Source organism: Kryptolebias marmoratus, linkage group LG2 (genome assembly GCF_001649575.2).
Source record: "Kryptolebias marmoratus isolate JLee-2015 linkage group LG2, ASM164957v2, whole genome shotgun sequence".
Lineage (NCBI taxonomy): Eukaryota > Metazoa > Chordata > Actinopteri > Cyprinodontiformes > Rivulidae > Kryptolebias > Kryptolebias marmoratus.
Window position 1 is genome coordinate 31,336,309 of NC_051431.1, and position 17,813 is coordinate 31,354,121.

At 39.3% G+C, this 17,813-nt stretch overlaps 1 protein-coding gene across 4 annotated transcripts in view; it reads right to left on the reverse strand.

Annotated features, from left to right (window-relative positions):
• The window catches only part of epha4l (eph receptor A4, like), a 108,316-nt gene extending 90,544 nt beyond the window's left edge, over positions 1 to 17,772 (reverse strand). For all 4 annotated transcript variants that reach the window (XM_017438148.3, XM_017438149.3, XM_037973401.1 and 1 more), the window contains exons 1-3: positions 17,605 to 17,772; positions 16,700 to 16,767; positions 13,254 to 13,917 (exon numbers count right to left, since the gene is read on the reverse strand). In XM_017438148.3, coding sequence (XP_017293637.1) covers positions 13,254 to 13,917; positions 16,700 to 16,767; positions 17,605 to 17,695 — 823 coding nt within the window. In that variant the 5' untranslated portion in view covers positions 17,696 to 17,772. The remainder of the gene's footprint in view (positions 1 to 13,253; positions 13,918 to 16,699; positions 16,768 to 17,604) is intronic.
• Between the last annotated feature and the right edge of the window lie 41 nt (positions 17,773 to 17,813).

Here is a 17,813-nt window from a genome sequence, read left to right on the forward strand (position 1 = left end):
ATAAGCCGCCTCAACAATGGAGGCACAGAACATGGCCCACTCGGACTCAATGTCCCCCGCCTCCCCCGGAACATGTTCGAAGTTCTCCCGGAGGTGGGAGTTAAAGCTCCGCCTAACAGGAGACTCTGCCAGACGTTGTACTATCCTTTAGCATGCAAATCCTCAAGTCAGGTGGTCACATCTGGGTTGGCATCCTTACTAGTGTTAATGAAGGATTTAAACAAAAAACAGCAAGGCTAACAACATTTATAATACAGAAGCCAACTTTGGTGACAGTCACTGCCGCTCTGCTAGTGGTGGCTAATGCCAGGGGAACAAGAGTTGGGAGTTTGTCTGGCAAAATGTCCAATCCATCAAGAATGTAAAAAATATCTGTATCTAACACACCAACCAAAGATCCAGATAAAGAAAAACACATAGTGAAAATTTGATTTATAACTAGGCAGAACCACCGAATATAACATAATTTTCTTGTGCTGATTCCTTGGCCTTTTACCCAGATTAAACATGTAAATTAAACAGCATTCATATTGTATGAGAGCTGAGAGCTATCTATTCAGCACCAAACTATGTTTCTGTCAATATTTTTAACTAGCAAACTGTTTTCTGCGTAAACACAAAGGAGTTTTTGCTATGTGCCACATGTTGTTACTGTTCAAACTCCATGGGTTAAAAAAAAGAAATATTGTTCTGAAGGCTTCCTGCTCACCAGTCTTTCCTCGTTTTTACTGAGGCATAGGCCTCAACTTCCTCCTTAATTTTTTCAACCTGGCCTTAAGGGGAATTATTAGCACAATGGTTATATCGCAAAAATCTAAAGTATTCCACCGAGACACTTCAGAATGTACAAGACCACTCCTATAAAACTATAAGACAAGGTTCTGAAGATGAATGTAGGGAAACAGATCAAACACTGAAAAGAAATACAGAAGTTGTTTAAAAATACTGAGGGTAAAGTGCACAGAAAAGAAAGAGTTAGTGCTGTAAAATAAGCTGAGAAGCACAGAACTATGAAAATCACAACAAGGATAGAGCAGAAAACAGTTACATCTTTATTTGGGAAAACATTGTTTGACTTGCTCATGTTGGGTTTGTGTCATTTGGATTCCAGTTCTACACAGCAGGTTGAAAACTGACCATGAATCAAGGAAAGCATGACAAGCAATACGCTCCATACACAAATGAAGGCTTACAAACCTGTGCACACACTCAGGTATGAACACAAAGCCCTTCAAAGGCCCTCTGGACTGCAGGAGCACTTTGCAGTCATGCACGTAAATCCAAAAACAGACATACACATCCACCAAACAAACAGTTATGAGAGCAGAATTAGCAAAAGCACAGCAGGGACGGCATTGTATTGGCCCAGTTTCCTCAAGGTCTCCAAGGGGGTCAAGTTGTACTTTGGATGTATTCAACATCCTTTACCATCTTTTCTTGACATGGTTACAACAAAAAGAGTTTCATTTTTTATTAATATAAAAAGCACGCTCACTTAAGCACACACTGCTAAACAACTGAGAGAGTTAGCCCATTCAAATGGAGGTGAGTCAAAGAGAATGGGGCAGGAAAATTGAGGATGTGTGAGGAGAGCACACCAAACACACACTAAGAATAGGTGATAAGAAAAAGGAAGGTATAGAGAAGCAGGTTCAACAGGGCCTCATAACCTCTATAAACAAGTGTAAACCATGTATCGCTCTGTAAAGCAAATATAACAACTCTCTGCAGAACATAATGCAATTTTCTTACAACAGTCTGTGAAGTATAATCAAACTTTGATTGCTAAAATAAGGTTACGATTAGCTTATGATAAAACAATCACAAAGAACAGTTGTGTAAGAGGGGTGAGGGAGTCTGAAGGTTCCAGGGCATCATGATATGAAAAGCTGCTGCAGTTGATTGTGTGATTGTGTACAAAAGAACCCTGGTCTTGGGCACAGTTTATAGTATAAAAAGAAGTGGAAGGGGGAATTATTTCAGACACAACTAGGAACGGGTTGTTGTTTCTTCTTGTTGGTGAGTTGTTGTCTCCATTCAGCTGAATGCTTAAATAAATGTATGATTAATAATTAAACCTCTGGTCTGGACTGGTTTTATGTGTCCGTCTTTTCTGCAACATCAAAAGATCCAGTGAGAGAAACTAAGTGGTGAGATTCCTCTGTAAAGAATAAATATTAAAAACATGGTTTCTCAACAAGTCTAAGGATTTTTTTTGCTCTGACAGCCTCTGCATATACCATTCATATTCTACAGCTTTGCAATAAATCCACATCCTACTGTTTTGTACAAACTAGAAAATCAGTAAACATCAGTTCTAACGCCTAATCTAATTTCTTGATAAATGCAAAATAGGTGGATATTTTTGTGAGATTGACATTAACTTGCAGAAACAATAAATGAGGCTAAAATTATTCAATAATGTATTTTTGATGAACTAAACATAATAAAACTCTGAGTTTAGATTCCTAAAGGCATCATAGTCTGATCCTTTTGGTTCACAGTGACCCAACAAGTCCCCCACAGCCTTCTGAGGTGCTCATGAATCTTCTTTCTGAAATGCCATTTACAACTGTGTGACCTCATGTAACTCCAATACCACAGGAACATTTTTCCAGTATGACATCATCAATCCAACAAAATGTAAACCATTCTTCAAAACATATGGCTTTGTACTCATATAAACAATACTTATAGCACCAAAAATGCAACACACAGTTGCATTTTTGCCTTTGTGACAATTCCTTACTAACTGAACATTTACATCAAACTTTGACTTGAGTTTTGGTTACTCTGCTAAACCCCTGTAGTGAGTGAGAATATAAACACACGTTGCCTTCACATGTGGCCTACAGTATGTGACAAATATATGTCAATGCTTAAGCATACAGAAACACACATGCAAAACTTTAACTGCATAGTTGCCTGTGGTCTCAAAGGTAAGTTTGACATCAACCCCTTGAGATTTTTTTGGAAGCAGCCTGATAGGATGTGAGGAAGGGTTGGAAAAGGTCGACTCGTGAGTGAAAAGAGGTATTTTTAGGTTGTTTGTTTAGGTAATCTACTTGCAGCTCCCAGAAGGCAGCCTGTCTGGGGCCTCAAAACTCCTTTTATTATGTGCATGTGTGAGTGTGTTCCTGACAACTTAGCAGTAGCATTGTCTCACTACACTGTGTAAACACTTTCATGTGTGTGTGTGTGTGTGTGTGTGTGTGTGTGTGTGTGTACACTCAGGGTACATAACATAAAAACCTTTTGGGATCAAGAACTCTTCAACAGCAGCATTCTCCTTTAAATGTGTCACGGTTGTAACTTTTTTCTTGAGTTGTTCCCTCCACACCACCTCACTTCTCTTTCAGATCAGGATGAGGTCATTACTGTATTCCCTTAACCCCCTGCCCAATTTAAAATGGTGTCACCTCCTATTAGGATGGCATACCTTGGCCCAATGTGTGCAATCCTAAACTATCTGAATGGGCTGCAGGATCTTAGGGTTAATAGTTGCTTAGACAAGATTTTATTTGCTAATATGCTTTAGTTTAGCTTTGATGTGAGGACAGACTCACAAGCACAGTGTGACTGTGAATAGCTTCTTGTGTGTAGGCACTGGTACTAAATTTGAGTTCTATCTTCTTTCACTTGAAGTTTGAAGCTCCTCCTACATTTTCTGTAGACTTTCCTTATCGGTTTGATTTTTGTCATCACATATGATGATTTTCATTTGGCAGTTTCATTGGTAGTTTAAGCTGTAGCAAGGCCTCACAAAGCTGTCAAAGATCTTTTTATAACTTTCTTCATACTATTTTCTCACACTTCTAATTGTACATTTTATAGCAATTCCTATTTTGAATACATACTGTAACTCAGAGACTGGACATCACACCAAATTCCATTTTTTTTATTAAGACAAGTTTTCTTTCTTTCTATTAGATCGACAAGTTCTGTTTTCTCAGTCCTGTTTAGAATCTTCAACTGTATTAGCTTTGCTCAGTTTTTGGTGTACCTGTTGCACTGTGTTGTTTACTTGAACCTTGTCAATGAGCTGGTGGGCTGAAGCATAATCAACAATATTCACCCTGAATGTTTCTGTGTCAGTGAAAGGTTCTTTTGCATGATGCTGGAACTTTGTTGTATTGATTTGCAAACTCTGCTGCAGCTTATAGGCAGCCAATGACACGTAGGTCCCCTTTGGCATATGTAGATAATTTAACTTTTGGTTCTGTCTATGACCATTGTGCAAAATGCTGCGTGTAGACAATTCATGGTAAAATACATACAGGAGCTCCATTGTCCATAATTAACTTCAGGACCTGGGAGTTTCCTTGTGGTGCTTCAGTGTTCACTCTGCAAGTGATTTTAACAAATGCTGCAATCATTAATCACAGTACTGCTGCCACAGGTGATTTGCATACTTTGGCAAAATGTCAATTTTTCTTGCAACTATCAAAATTTATATTAGCAGCAGTTTATATTAGAAACCTTGTTACTACTAAAATTTCCTCGAGATAGTTAAGTTTTATTATGCTCTTGGAGCACCACCAGGGCCCAGACAGGACCAGTCCAAGGACCTCACTAAAACATTATGTAGTAGGAACATACCACTTAGGGTTGGTTTTTGAAAGAGAAAATTGAGCTTTCCAGTGACTAGTGTTCACTGCATTCAGTGACAAACTTAAAAGTTAAATGAATCATCTTGCTGCAGAAAATAAGAGTCTGAAAACATTTTAAGTGTCAGAACAAATATTCTAGTTATATACTATAGGTTATCCCAAATTCACATCCACATCTGACTTATAAACACAAAAAACTTATTTAGAGGCTGAGTTAGGTGCTTTAAAATCATAAATCTGTGACGACAAGGACTTTACTTCTTTAGTATGCCCAGAATGGATCCTCCCACTAATGCATTGACACCTCTTGTCCCAAAAACATATCTTACAGTAACCTGCAAGTGGTTTTAAATTCAAATAACACAACCTAAGTGTTTGTGTGTATTTCCACAGAGAATAAAAGCAATAAGGTTTAGAAAAGGGAGATTTCAGTGTGTTAAAATGGGCACAGTGTTCAGTCTCAAGGCCCATCAGATTACATAGCAGCCCTTTATTGCAAGCTTTTTGTCATAACTCCTAACTGATTGCTGTGGAAGAGCCTTTGATTTGGCAAGTGAACCTTGTGCCCCTAAGAGAAACAAGGATGACAGCAAAAGAGAAGAAAAACACACCTTCTACTGGCTCAGCAGGACTGAGGGAGCTTAAGATCGAACAAGAGAGATAAAACCTTTTCAAGGTGTTTGCAATCAACTTCCTATTGTCAGAGAGTGAGAGCAGGCCATCCATCTGAGGAGCTGCCGGGCTGTTTGTCTCCAAGTTCAGATTGCCCAACTAGATTGGAATGTTATTGGACGTTTATGATACAGAATGTAATATGCCATCCATCCATCCATCCATCCATCCATCCATGGATGGATGGATGGATGGATAGATACAGCATGTAATATGCCTTTTAATACAAATGTAAAGGAAAAATATATCCCAAATGAAGGTTCAGACAGTCACAATACTCTGCCACACACACATACAGTAATCAGTAACATATTACTTTAGATCAACAGGATTCCCATGAATTGATGAAGTGCAGAAATAGCACAGTTGCAAGGCTGGAACTAAATTTCTTTCCATTTCACTTCTCTTTTGTCTTTTTTTCCCTCTTGTTAAATCCCTCCCTGCCTTCTCATCTCCATCTCCACTGCTGCTCTTGGCAAGAGAGGTCCATTCTGCCTTCCTCTCAGCACAAAGAAGGTGGGAGGGGGCCCTGCCAACAGTCCACCCTTGCCCACTCCATGGCTGTCCCCTTCTCCCTCTCCATCTGTCTTTCTCTGCCTATACATCCATCCATCTCTCCTTACAAATCCTGCCTCTTCTATCCAGCCGTCTACCAGCTGAGGGAGTGGAGAGGAAAAATTTAAATTGAGCAATAGAGAAACAGAGAGGGGCCAAAGGAACAAGAACGAGAGCATGCAAGAGTGCAGGAGAAAATGGAGGGGGAAAAGGGGAAACATCCAGAAGAATGGGGAGAATGCCAGGGATGGTTAGAAAGATAGAAGAGGGGTGTCAGGGTGAGAGGACTGCGGGGTTGTTGGTAGAGAGCCGCTGTATTGATTCAGAGCCTTTTGACATGCTAATTTGCTTTCTGACTGCTTTAATCGCTCCCTCTTCCCATCATGGGCTTCAAAGAAAGGATGCTTTTCAGAGACATGAGAGCAGAGGAGAGAAGACAAGAAGAGATGAGAAATGGTTTTTCCTGCACTTCTATGGCACATATGCTGCCCATGCTGGCTGACAACCACGTTAGCTTTGCTACAGAAACACAGACTATGATCTTTCTAAAATGGTGTTCATATGGTCCAATAAAATCACAGCACCTTCAATTTTTGCTGTGTTTTAAGGTAATCACTAGGCTTTTTCCCAAAACCCTTCAAGTTGGGATTTAGACACCTTCTGGCTGTCTTAGTGTGATTTCTGAATGGACTGAGGCAGCGAGGGAGGTCGAAGCCAACCCTCCCCGGATGTGCCTTTGTACCTTGAAGTAAGTCGTAACAGAGCCAAAATGGGTGTCATGTGAAAAGGTAAGCTGGCTTTATGGCTCAATAATGTGATGAGGTGATGACATTTGGTCTGTGCAACCACCCAGTCATGAACAAACAAGTTTTTCATCAAGGAAAGATCAATGATGACACGCAGCAACTTTACATCTAGTTTAAAAAAAAATCATCATGTTTTGAAAACAATACTATAAAGGCGTTGTGTTGCGCTCCACGTCAATACAGCTGAGTTCTGCTACACGTAGTTTTTTGGTTCCGCGATGGTCGCTTCATTTCTGAAAGCTCATGTGACCGACTCCATCGGTTATTTATGAAAGACCAGAGGCGGCATAAAGGCGACCTTTGTGGCCATTTCCCAGAGCTGTTTTTTGAAAGAGCCTACTGATTCATAAAAATATCACAAGGAAATCTCTTCAGCTCGTTCCTCACATTACAACAATCATTTTATCTTTCCAATATTATGTTTAAGAACACAGTTTTTTCTTGAATATGCAAATAAATGTAAAAAAACAAAAAATTGTCTCTAAGGTTTTTAAAGTTTCTTTGAATACATTTTTATTTCCTTACATTGTCTAGAAAAATAATAGACATAATTCAGATATTCCAATTTTAATGTCTAATGAATGTTAAGTAACCTGTCATTTTGGACACTTAAACCAAACACATGAAATATATCAGAGATTTTACAAAACAATATATTAACATTTCTCTGTACCTCACTCATTCCAGATATGAATTGTTTTTTTTTCAAACCTAAAGCAAATTAAAGTTAATTTTAAGTTATTTGACCTGATTGGGTGAATTCTTCATATTCAACAAAGACAAAAATAAAAAATAAAAAAAATTTTTTTAGTCTTTTAATTGCTTTGTTAGTTTAGAATTTGAACATTTTTTCTAATGTTTTCAAAGTAATATAGCCAGTTTTAGGAATTTTAATAAATTATTTCTTTTAACTCCATTCAAAACTGTTCTATTTATGGTATTTTACTGTGAAACTCAGTCATTTTTCTTTTTTATGAATTTTGATCTATATCAGCATTTTGGAGGCCAATTAATAAAAATGTTATGTTTGTATGCACAGTTGAGTCCAATATTGTGTAACATTTTTTAACCAAATAATTAAGGACAGATTTTTTCAAACTTACATTTGACATATTTCTACCAGTTTTCTGCAGCTTTTGAAACCAAAACTAAAATTCCCAAATGAGGCTTGATATTTTCTGGCATTATAAGAAGTGAGGGTTACAATTTCAGGTGAAGACAAATGACTTAAAGATGATGATTTGTGGTAGTGTGATAAGTTACACCTATCAACCTGGGTCACGGTTCATCACCGGTGGCTTCCTGTGAGGAGAAATGGAGAAGGGTGTTGAGAGGCGAGAACTGTGAAGAGAACAAACACCGAGGAAGGATGGCTGGCCAAGCAGGAAAAACATTTCAGCACCTCAGCTAATGATAGCCGAATTACCACCAGCAGCCCTTCCTCCATCTTGTAAAGAGAAGATTTCAAAGGGTTAGAGGGCTAAACAAGTACAGAATATTAAAAAACGCTTTAAAATTCAGCATAAAGAGTAATTTTGTCCTCTCTCTGTACCTGTTGTTCTTTCCTTCTCTTGGTCGGTAATAGATTCCTCATCTTTATTCAGCAGCACAAAATGAGCATCTCTGGTGGCAGGGAGAGTGATGAGTACATTTGCCTCTATTCTCCTGCACTCTGCATGTGTCCATCTGCTGAACATGTGTGTTTGTGTATTCTGAGCTTACTGCAGACAATGTCAGTTTTTACATATGGGTTATCCAGGCATAAGGCTGTGTGTGCATGCACATATTTGGTTCTATTCTCTCAATGCACCTAAAGGTTTAGAATTGGAGTTGGAGTGCACAATCACAAGTGTCACTTGTGATGACACATTTACAAGAAGAATGATGGGTGATCATGATCTGCGCCCCCCCTCCCACCACTGAAGGTATAGTCTCATTATTCAGCCCACCACAGACAGGTTGACAAACACTAACCACCTCGACGACCAGCACAGAGGAGGGACGGGGTAAAAAAAGCAAAGTAGTAAAATAAAGACGACATAAAAAAGAGACAGTATAAATATAAATGCAGATAATGAGTCACAGAAGCAAAGGCAAATTTAGAGACAGACGACACAACACTGTTTTTAAGTGAAGTTTCTCTTGTGTTTGGATAATTTGTGTATGCAACAAGATGTACTTCTCACATTCTAATAATGAGTAATGAGGATTACAAGGGAAGGGAGGACAAGTTCTCACTGTACTCCAACAACAACTCATACTGCCACAGGCTAAGAGATAATATTAATAATACATAAATGAGATACTGGACATAGAAAAGGAACTGCTGTAAAGAAACATTTAAAACAAATCATATTTTTAAAGCAAAAGGTCTTTAAAATGTGTGCAAATGTTTGTGTAAATCATGTAAGTTGTAATGTATGTGAAAACGTTTTTATGGATCCCCTCTTTTCTTTGTTTATTCTGTTAAATCAGTAAAGACAGGACTGTTTCTGCTTGGTGTTATTATACTAAAAGCAGCAATCCTTGAACTTCTCTCAACACCTTCTTTGTGGACCACTTTTTTAGGGTCTATATTGAAGCTCCTTGTACGATATATAGAAAATATGTGCTGAACGTGCATATTGGCTCGCTCCATCATCGAACAAGCATTGAGATGGCAGCACAAAAAAGCAAAAGTAAACAGGAAATAATATAAATACATTACACTGACTAAAATGAATTAACCAACCAATAATTAAAATGTAACATCTCTAAATGTTTTTCATGTTCTAGGCTTGTCAATCAATTAGTATTTATTTTTATTGTATTTTTGTTTAAAAAAGCATTACAAAAGTGCCTTTTTGTAAAACTGTAGTTGTGACACAAATATATATATATATATCACATAAAAAATAGCCATATTTTCAACTTTCCTGTCAGCTTTAATCTTTTTTTTTTTTTTTTTACTAAATCACCACCTACCACCAGGCTTAGCCTCTTTTCTGGGGGAAACCCTGAAACTGTATCACCAACAAAGACAATCTAATTAATAGAACATTAAGGCAAATACACACACAGGGCGCTTTCAAAACACAGTTTTGCAAAATTGCTACAAAAGCCAGATGGTTTTTAAGATGCCTCTGCCCATCCAAAATCACTAATGAAGCCGGCCACAGACTGCATAGGTTGGAGTTTTTCAAGTGAGCCTTGCGGAACCAAATAAGTCTATCTCAACTGCATTAACATGGAGCACTATGCATTAAATCTCAGTCTTACAGTTTTAGTGATCCTCTTTGTGGTTGACCAGATCTTTTAACTAAACGTTGCTGTGCATCATTTGTCTTATTCTCTGTATTGTTGTGCAGCCAGGTGAAAGTCATCACTACATCACATCCTTGATCTGCAAAGCTGGCCTAACTTTTAGGCTCTGTTACTTCCTTGTTTGACAGCTGAAAGGTGCAATAGCTGATAGCTGTGGGTTGGCTTCATGCCCCCATACCACTTTGGTTAATTTAGAAATCACACTGATATAGCCAGAGAAGGTGTGAGATCTAGCTTGAATAGTTTTGCAAAAATACCTCGACATTTTTATTGAGACACATTGTTGCTCTGTCCTGACAGATTCTGAAAAGTTGCTGAAACGTTTTCTGACTTTTTGTTATAAAATAAATAAATAAAAGCAGTAAACATAATTAATGTTTGTGTGTAATAACATCCAAACTTCTCACTAATCTCATTCTTCCACCACATCATCAACACTGCAGGTCCAACTGCAGGAACCCCCTCACCAGATGAGGAGCGAGAATCCTCCCTGACATGTGTGGGGAGGTAGTTAACAGGAAAATGGACCCTAAATACAAACAGACAGAGTGCCTTGGTCCTGGGAGCACACCCTGGTCACCGTTGGTGAACTTCGAGTATGAGTACATATGCATACTACACCACCGCAGTTCTCAAAACCCTGAAGACTTAATCAGTTCTGGATCCAGGGCCCTGTCACACACAGCAGTAAAATGGATGCAGAACGGGGTAACCTTTGACCTCTACCAGGGAAAAAGAATGCAAGTTATATGTGCCCCGTCAGCTCCCCCTTTTTCTCCCCAAACATCATCACCCACAGACCATCTACTGCTGCCCCAAACAATGATGGAAGGGATCCCATTCATCCAGGGCTGGGAACCAGGGGCCAAGGTGCCCTTGTAACCCTATGCACACACCAGACAGGGTTTCCCCCACTGTATGATAAGCTTAGTGGGCCGCCAGGCTAAGCTCCACTTGTTTATTGTAAAACATGTCATTTATTATAAATGTTTTTTTTTCCACCTGCACTCCCAGATCCGCGACCTTTCAGGTAGATTTATAATTGACGCATTGATGACTGCACGAGGGTGCACGGGCCAACAGTTACGCAATCACGCTGTCCCCGCCCCTGCGTGAAGGCCCCGCGCAGTGTTGCATTGAGTGGTCGTGCACCTCCCAATTTTTGTAACTTCGCACGCCATTCAAAAGGACGATTTCGGTGCTCTAGAGGAGCTGGTTCGCCTGTATCAGCATTTCTATGATCCCTCTGTGAGAGATCCACAGCAATAAACATGGAACAAGCGGGTTTAACTACAAATGGTTAGTTGAGCTGAAATTCAGTTGGTGTCTTTACAAGACTGAATATGGTAAGCATGTTTTGTACTTAGTGAAAATATTAATATGAGGTGTGCTAATTTATCCTTGTTTAACAGTAAAATGATGCTGTTAAATTCAGCATTAGATGTTTTGTTTTGTTGTTCCATGTAGTGATCCAACATGCAGCCTGTGCCACAAAAAGCACAGTACAGCCCAGCATCTGTCTGTTTTTATTCATTGGCCTGGAAGTGAGACGTGTGTTGGTGCTTTGTTTGCACTTTTCATTTATGGTAATTAAATTTATTTGTAAATGTGACTTAAATTAGGATTTAAATTAGGTGTAAATGGTTTGTATTTATTTTATTTGTATTGTTGTTTAAAAAAGTATTTCAAAAGTGCCTTTTTGTAAAACTGTAGTTGTGTAAATATTTGACACAAATATCTTACAATATCACATAATAAATAGCCATATTTTCAACTTTCTGTCAACTTTAATCTTTTTTTTTTTTTTTTACTAAATAACGGTCGGCCGGCGATCGGCCGTCTACCACCGGGGTTAGCCTCTTTTCTGGGGGAAACGCTGGAACTGTGTCCCTATTCCCTTCTTTTGCAACTAACAGCTATAAATCTTAATATTGAATAAACTAAGGAGACAAATTTAAAGGTACAAGTAAATCTCAGTTGCAATTTTGCTGATTAAGATTACAGATTTCATTCTTCTTGAAACATTGTAAGTTATTTTAGATTGACAGAATTTGAAAGAAATTTGTTTTCATCTCCATCACTTTTTTAAGTCAATGCTACATCATGAAAACTGACCAAAGCCATCTGATGTCAGTACATTTTTTCAAATACACATTCAGAAACGCATCTGTGACTTATTGAACCCCTTTTTCTTCCCCACTTTCAAACAGACAGTGGTACCCCCAAATCACCAGACCTGTTTGCCTTTCAAAAAAAGGTTTGTTGTAAATTAGGAGACGTGTAGTTGTCCGTCTGCTAGTTAATCCCCCGTGCACCGCCTCTAACCCCTCACCGCTGCAGCCCACTGCTTTTTGTGCGTGATGGTGATGGGCTTGCAGGAGATGTCTACCAATAATCGTCAAGGCAACAATGGCATCTATTCCGCTGGCCAGCATTCAGACCAGCAAAACATGTGACACACAAAACGGCTACTGGGCTCTACTGAAAGCTAATGACAAAAGTGTAACATGCAGCATGAGCTTTAATCCAATATGGACAATGAAACCAGCAAGTTAAATTAGGGGAAAAGCTTTAAAAACATCATCACATCAAGTTAAAACATTTGTTTGTAAGGTTTAAATTCTGGTAAAATGTTCTGACTTTAATGATATCTTAAATGCACCATCATGGATCAGATTGAAGCAAACCTTGAAAGTAGCAAGATGACCTTATTTTTTTTTTATCAAAGTGCCAGGTGCAAAATCAAAGCAGACTGGAATTAGAATAATTGTCCACAAAAAGGCTATTCCCTCCAACCAAACAGCACAATTTCAGCCCCACCTCAGCAGTGTATTTTCACTCCTCTGACACATGCTTGGAGTTATAAACTCTTTCTCTCTCCTTTGCTTTTTCAGCTTTGGGCTCCATTGGGAACTGGAAAAAGAACGGGTGTGGGTGAAAGGCACAGAAGTGGTGCAAACCAATTGGAGCTCTCCTCTCCTCTACTAGATTCATCAATTCTCTTGAGATACATCAATTTGCACAACACCTCCCAGTGGGCCTGTTAATTACTTAATTTACAGTCATCACTGCCTCCATTCCCCCAGCCACATGCTGGAAAGAAGAGTAAAAGTATGAGGAAATAAAAACATCCAACTGAGTGCAAGGTGGTTAAATTGAAAGAGGAGACTGAAGGACAAAAAGACCAAAACACATGGGATAAATACAAAGAAACACAAATGGGGCAGACGGGATATTGTAGGGGAATCAGGGTTTGATGAGGCCAAAATATGTTTAGGACAGCAACAGATAAATGTCAGTTTTTTACCTTGACATTCTGAATTGCGCTCCTCATATCCAGGGTTGCATAGGCAGTTCCCTATGGGCACCAACCACTCTCCATCAGCTCCACAGTACATCTTTGGAACCTCCTTCTCTTCTGAATTATCCACACATGAGCCTCGGACTTCCACCAGTGAGGATGTATCAACTCCAGTGATGGTATCAGGAAACTGAGCCAGGTTACGCACAGATAAGGGACATTTCTTATAGTAGACCCTGACTGAAACCAGAGCAATGCATGCTCCAACATCCTGGAAGGCCAAATAGAAACCCTTCCAGGTCAAGGCGCCCACATCTCGGACTTCCGTGTTTAGCTTCATGATGCGATCACCAATGTCCACCTGAGTGAAGCTCTCGTCCGCAGCGATGGTGTCGATCTTGTTGAACTGGTTCTCGCGAATGTAGCGCTCTTTGTCATTGTTGGACTCATAGTAGTAAAGGTTGAAAGTTTCTTTGCAGGTTCCCATGACCCCCGGCAGGCTGTTGCAGTCCCGGAGGGTGAACTTGATCTCAATGTAGACACGCTGGGCACCTCCACGGGGGATCCAGTCAGTGCGAAGCCAATTGTTTTGATTTGGCTCCATGACATTACACACCTGGTATGTCCGAATGGGGATGTTCTTTTCATCCATAATGCTCACTTCCTCCCACTGGGAAAAGAACGCATTCAAAATATTACAGTCACATCATTATACTCAGTCTGCTTACTCAATTACTTATATTGCAAGCTCATAACTTAAAAAGCAGAAAAAAATTAAAGTTTTGCAGCAAGTATAAAAAGTTTAAAGGAATGTGAAAAATATTCTAAATAATTGCTCTCAAAAACAAACAAACAAACAAAACACAGGTTGTGTCCTTGAAGCTTTGTTCGTCCCAAAGCAGTATTTAGTTTGTTTAGCCAATATTTGAGTTCCAGCGGTGCTAATTGCTAAACTTAACGCATGTTTTATGAATGACACGTAATACACTTGTTAGCTCCTAATACAGAATCACAAAGCTGTTATTATTCAGCTCTTCTCCTTAACTGCCAGAAATAAAGTGTGTGTAATTAGTTCTATGCCTCAGTGACCTTCAGTTCAATTACTTTGGAAGTGGTGTTTGAAATCCACTTCCCATAAACTCAAAAACAGTCTGAGGACATTAGAGTATGTAAAAAGGAATAATAATGCAATATTACACAGATGCAGATGGTCTTTAAACAAGTGATGATGGTCATGCAGGCATGCTTCACATCTGCATGATGGAGACTGAGGCACACATGTTCGCAGATGCCACCTGGCTTATTTTTGATGAGAGGCAATGTGATATGGTTCCCCTCTCAACAGAGTACCGCTGAGCAAATAGCAGCCTGCTTTGAGTGGGTCAGAGCAGCGTTCTCTCAGGTTTTTTACTATGTTGTAAATAGAGTCTTTGACTGAGCTGGACTGTAAACAAGAGCAGACAAACCTTTGGCACTTGCTCTTTTAACCATTTAGAAGACTGTACAAAATAAACATAACAGGATGGTGGGAGATATGACTGATTGCTACCAGATATGATTTAATGCTTCATCATAAACACTCTGGATTAAAACTATTTCCCAGGAGTAGGGAGGGATAATACTAAATGCAACTGCACAATTTGAGAAAGTATCCATCATTCCCCACTATTCTCTTCCACTTAGCCAACTCCCCTTTCCCCCTTTTGTTGTGGAAATCTAGCAGCACTGAGATAAGGCTGCACGTTTCCCTGATAGCACAGAAAGAGGGAAAATGAGATCAATTGGTCATAATGAGAGGGTGAAGGCAGGCTTGCTGGCGCTGCCAAGACATTGTCGATCACTGGTTTCAGATAAAATGGCCGACTTCAGGGCCTGAGCACAGAACAAGTTCATTTGGCTCAAAAGTAGAGATTCCAACAGCTGTGCGAAATGGACTGCTGGTTTTATATTCATTAATCAACATGATTGTTGCAAAGTTGTATTAATTTTCTATGAATCTCACAAGGTTCATTTGTACTTGGTATTATGTGCAAGTGCAACAAATGCAGTCATTTCTCATTACTGAAGGCAAAAGGTCAAAAATGTTTTTGCCTGTTGGTTTGTCTGTTAGCAAACTCTCATGAACCAGCCGATGAATTTTAATGACAATTTTAAAAAGTAATCATTGGATAGACAACAACTGATTCGCTTTCAGAGTCAGATACATTCAAAATGACTGCCAGAGAAAAGCAACACAAAAAGTAGCAGTAACTCAGCCAGTTTGAAAGATATTTAGTTAAATTTAGATGTGGTAGGTGCTGAGAGTATTTGTGAATACAAGTCCTACTACTCATGCAAACGTTGGAATTAACTGCCATCAATCCCGTTTGCCTGATAGCTAAATATCTCATGAACCACTGAATGGATTTAATTAATATTCTCAAAAAGTTATCACTCAATATACATCTACAATTAATTAACTTTTGGAGTCACACCAATTCAAGATTGCCACTACACATAATCAAACTTAGCCAACACTAAATTGTCTCTAACTCAGTTAATTCTAGAGATATTGATGGAAGATTTAATGTGGTAGTCACTGAGTCTCATCCTCAACACAAACTCTGAGAGCTAACAGATCAGGATCTTTTAATATCCCATGAAATTGCGCAATATATCATTTAAAAAGTTTGATCAAAATAACTAACTTTATTTCTCAACACAAAATAATCTTAGTTTAAATCTTTGGTGTGAAATGCAGGGAGCAATATGTATTCCTTCAAGGAATGCTAAACCTTTAATTGTTACTGTTTATCTAAACACTTTGGATTCAGCCGGAAATTTGACCATTTCAGCAAAAAGTAAAACATGAAACAGCGTAACTGAAGGACATGTGCCTCTCATTCTTCACACAGATTTGGTGTCTAATATCAGAAGCCCAATTAAAGTCTGAGATCAGGCTTTTGGTGTTTTTAGTTTACGGCTGAAGCCCACAGCACTTTTCTCTTTTATTTATCCATTCCAGAGGGCCCTCCATCAGCTGCCAAGTTCCTCTCTGTGCTCAGCTGAATGGTGGGAAGGGATATAACGTTTCTCCACAAAGACTGAATCAATCCACCTATTCAGGAAACCTGATGCCCGCTGCAGTATCAGCCCCTGCATCAGACCATTACAGAGTGGTTAGGGGGTGGGGGTTTGAGGGAGGGTTCTCAAAGTGGATTCTGGGTCCTCATCAAGGTCTTCCTGGGGGTCTTAACATGTACAACAAAGTATTACATTTGGATTTAGCTGTATTTTATTGCACCATATGCTGACAGTTGTACGTTCAAATCTATTCATTTTAAGGGCTCATGGGAACAAAGTCCGATTGGAAAGGGATGTGTATCTGTTTCACTCCACACCTCCTATAATAATGGATATCATCTTTCTGCTTTTGCCTCCAAACAAGGGGGACACTTGTGTGCGGTACCTACCCCTCCTTCTGTTGGGTTGGCGACCCATCCCAGCTCCCCCTGGACAGCTCTGGAGTCCAATAACGTGACTGGAAAATAAGAAGAGAAGCAGTCAGTCGCAGTCTGTGCACACAACACAGCTCTGGCAGCTAGAATACAATCAGGCCTAACAAACCGGGCAGAAATAACCCTTAATCTAGTGGAAAAATATAATTAAAGTGAAGGTCGGAAATAGGAACGCTTAAAGGTTTTGTTCTGCCTTGACAGAGCTTGATCATGATTGGTTGATCTGACTGACTTTTGTTATGAAAATAATTTAGTACAATTGACAAATTAATGTTTTTTCCCCTTTAACTCAGGCTTTAATAGAAGCTGAAGGGAAAGAAAACTGGAGCAAGATAGCACCAAAACCGAGCCTGAATCAGGAGGATGTTTCAGATGCAATCAGCCGCTCAGAGAACATAAATAAAATAAAATGAAGTACGCTCAAAAAGAATTACACTGAATCATTTGTTGAGAAAGAGTGAGTTGTTTCAAAATAACCAACTAGGGTTTGTTTGGGCCACAGAAGCAGTTTGTGTCAGACTCATTTACTAAAGTTGGTTCAAAATAAACTGAAGACGTATGATCAGAACACTGTAAACCTCTTATTTACCAGATTTTGCGCTTTATTATTATATTTTTCATAAAATAGCGTGTGTATATATTCAACTGATGAGACAATAATGTGGTGTGGAACTTTTAGGTTTAAAGATAAAAGTCGTCCTCTTCCAGCAGCGTTAAACGATGGCCGGTTTCTTACTTTATTGTCCTGCTTGTTTCATGTGGGAGTTTGTGATATTTGACTGGATTCTGAGATGACTTTCTTTGTATGTATTTGGTAAAACAATCCATCCTCCGCTGCGGAAACACGGAACCAGCCTTACCTTCATTCTGAGGGTATGTCCGAGCCGAAGAGCCGAAAAGAGCCGAAATCCCAGGAAGAAGAAAGCTCGCCGTGAACAAAATCCCTGCCATGAGTCCCGTTTGCGTTGCTGGTTCCGTTTTTTCTCTTTTTCTTTGCGTTTCTCTTCTCACTCTGATTCCGCTCCCCCTCTCGCCCCCTCTCTCCCTCTCTCTCCCCCCTCCCCCACCT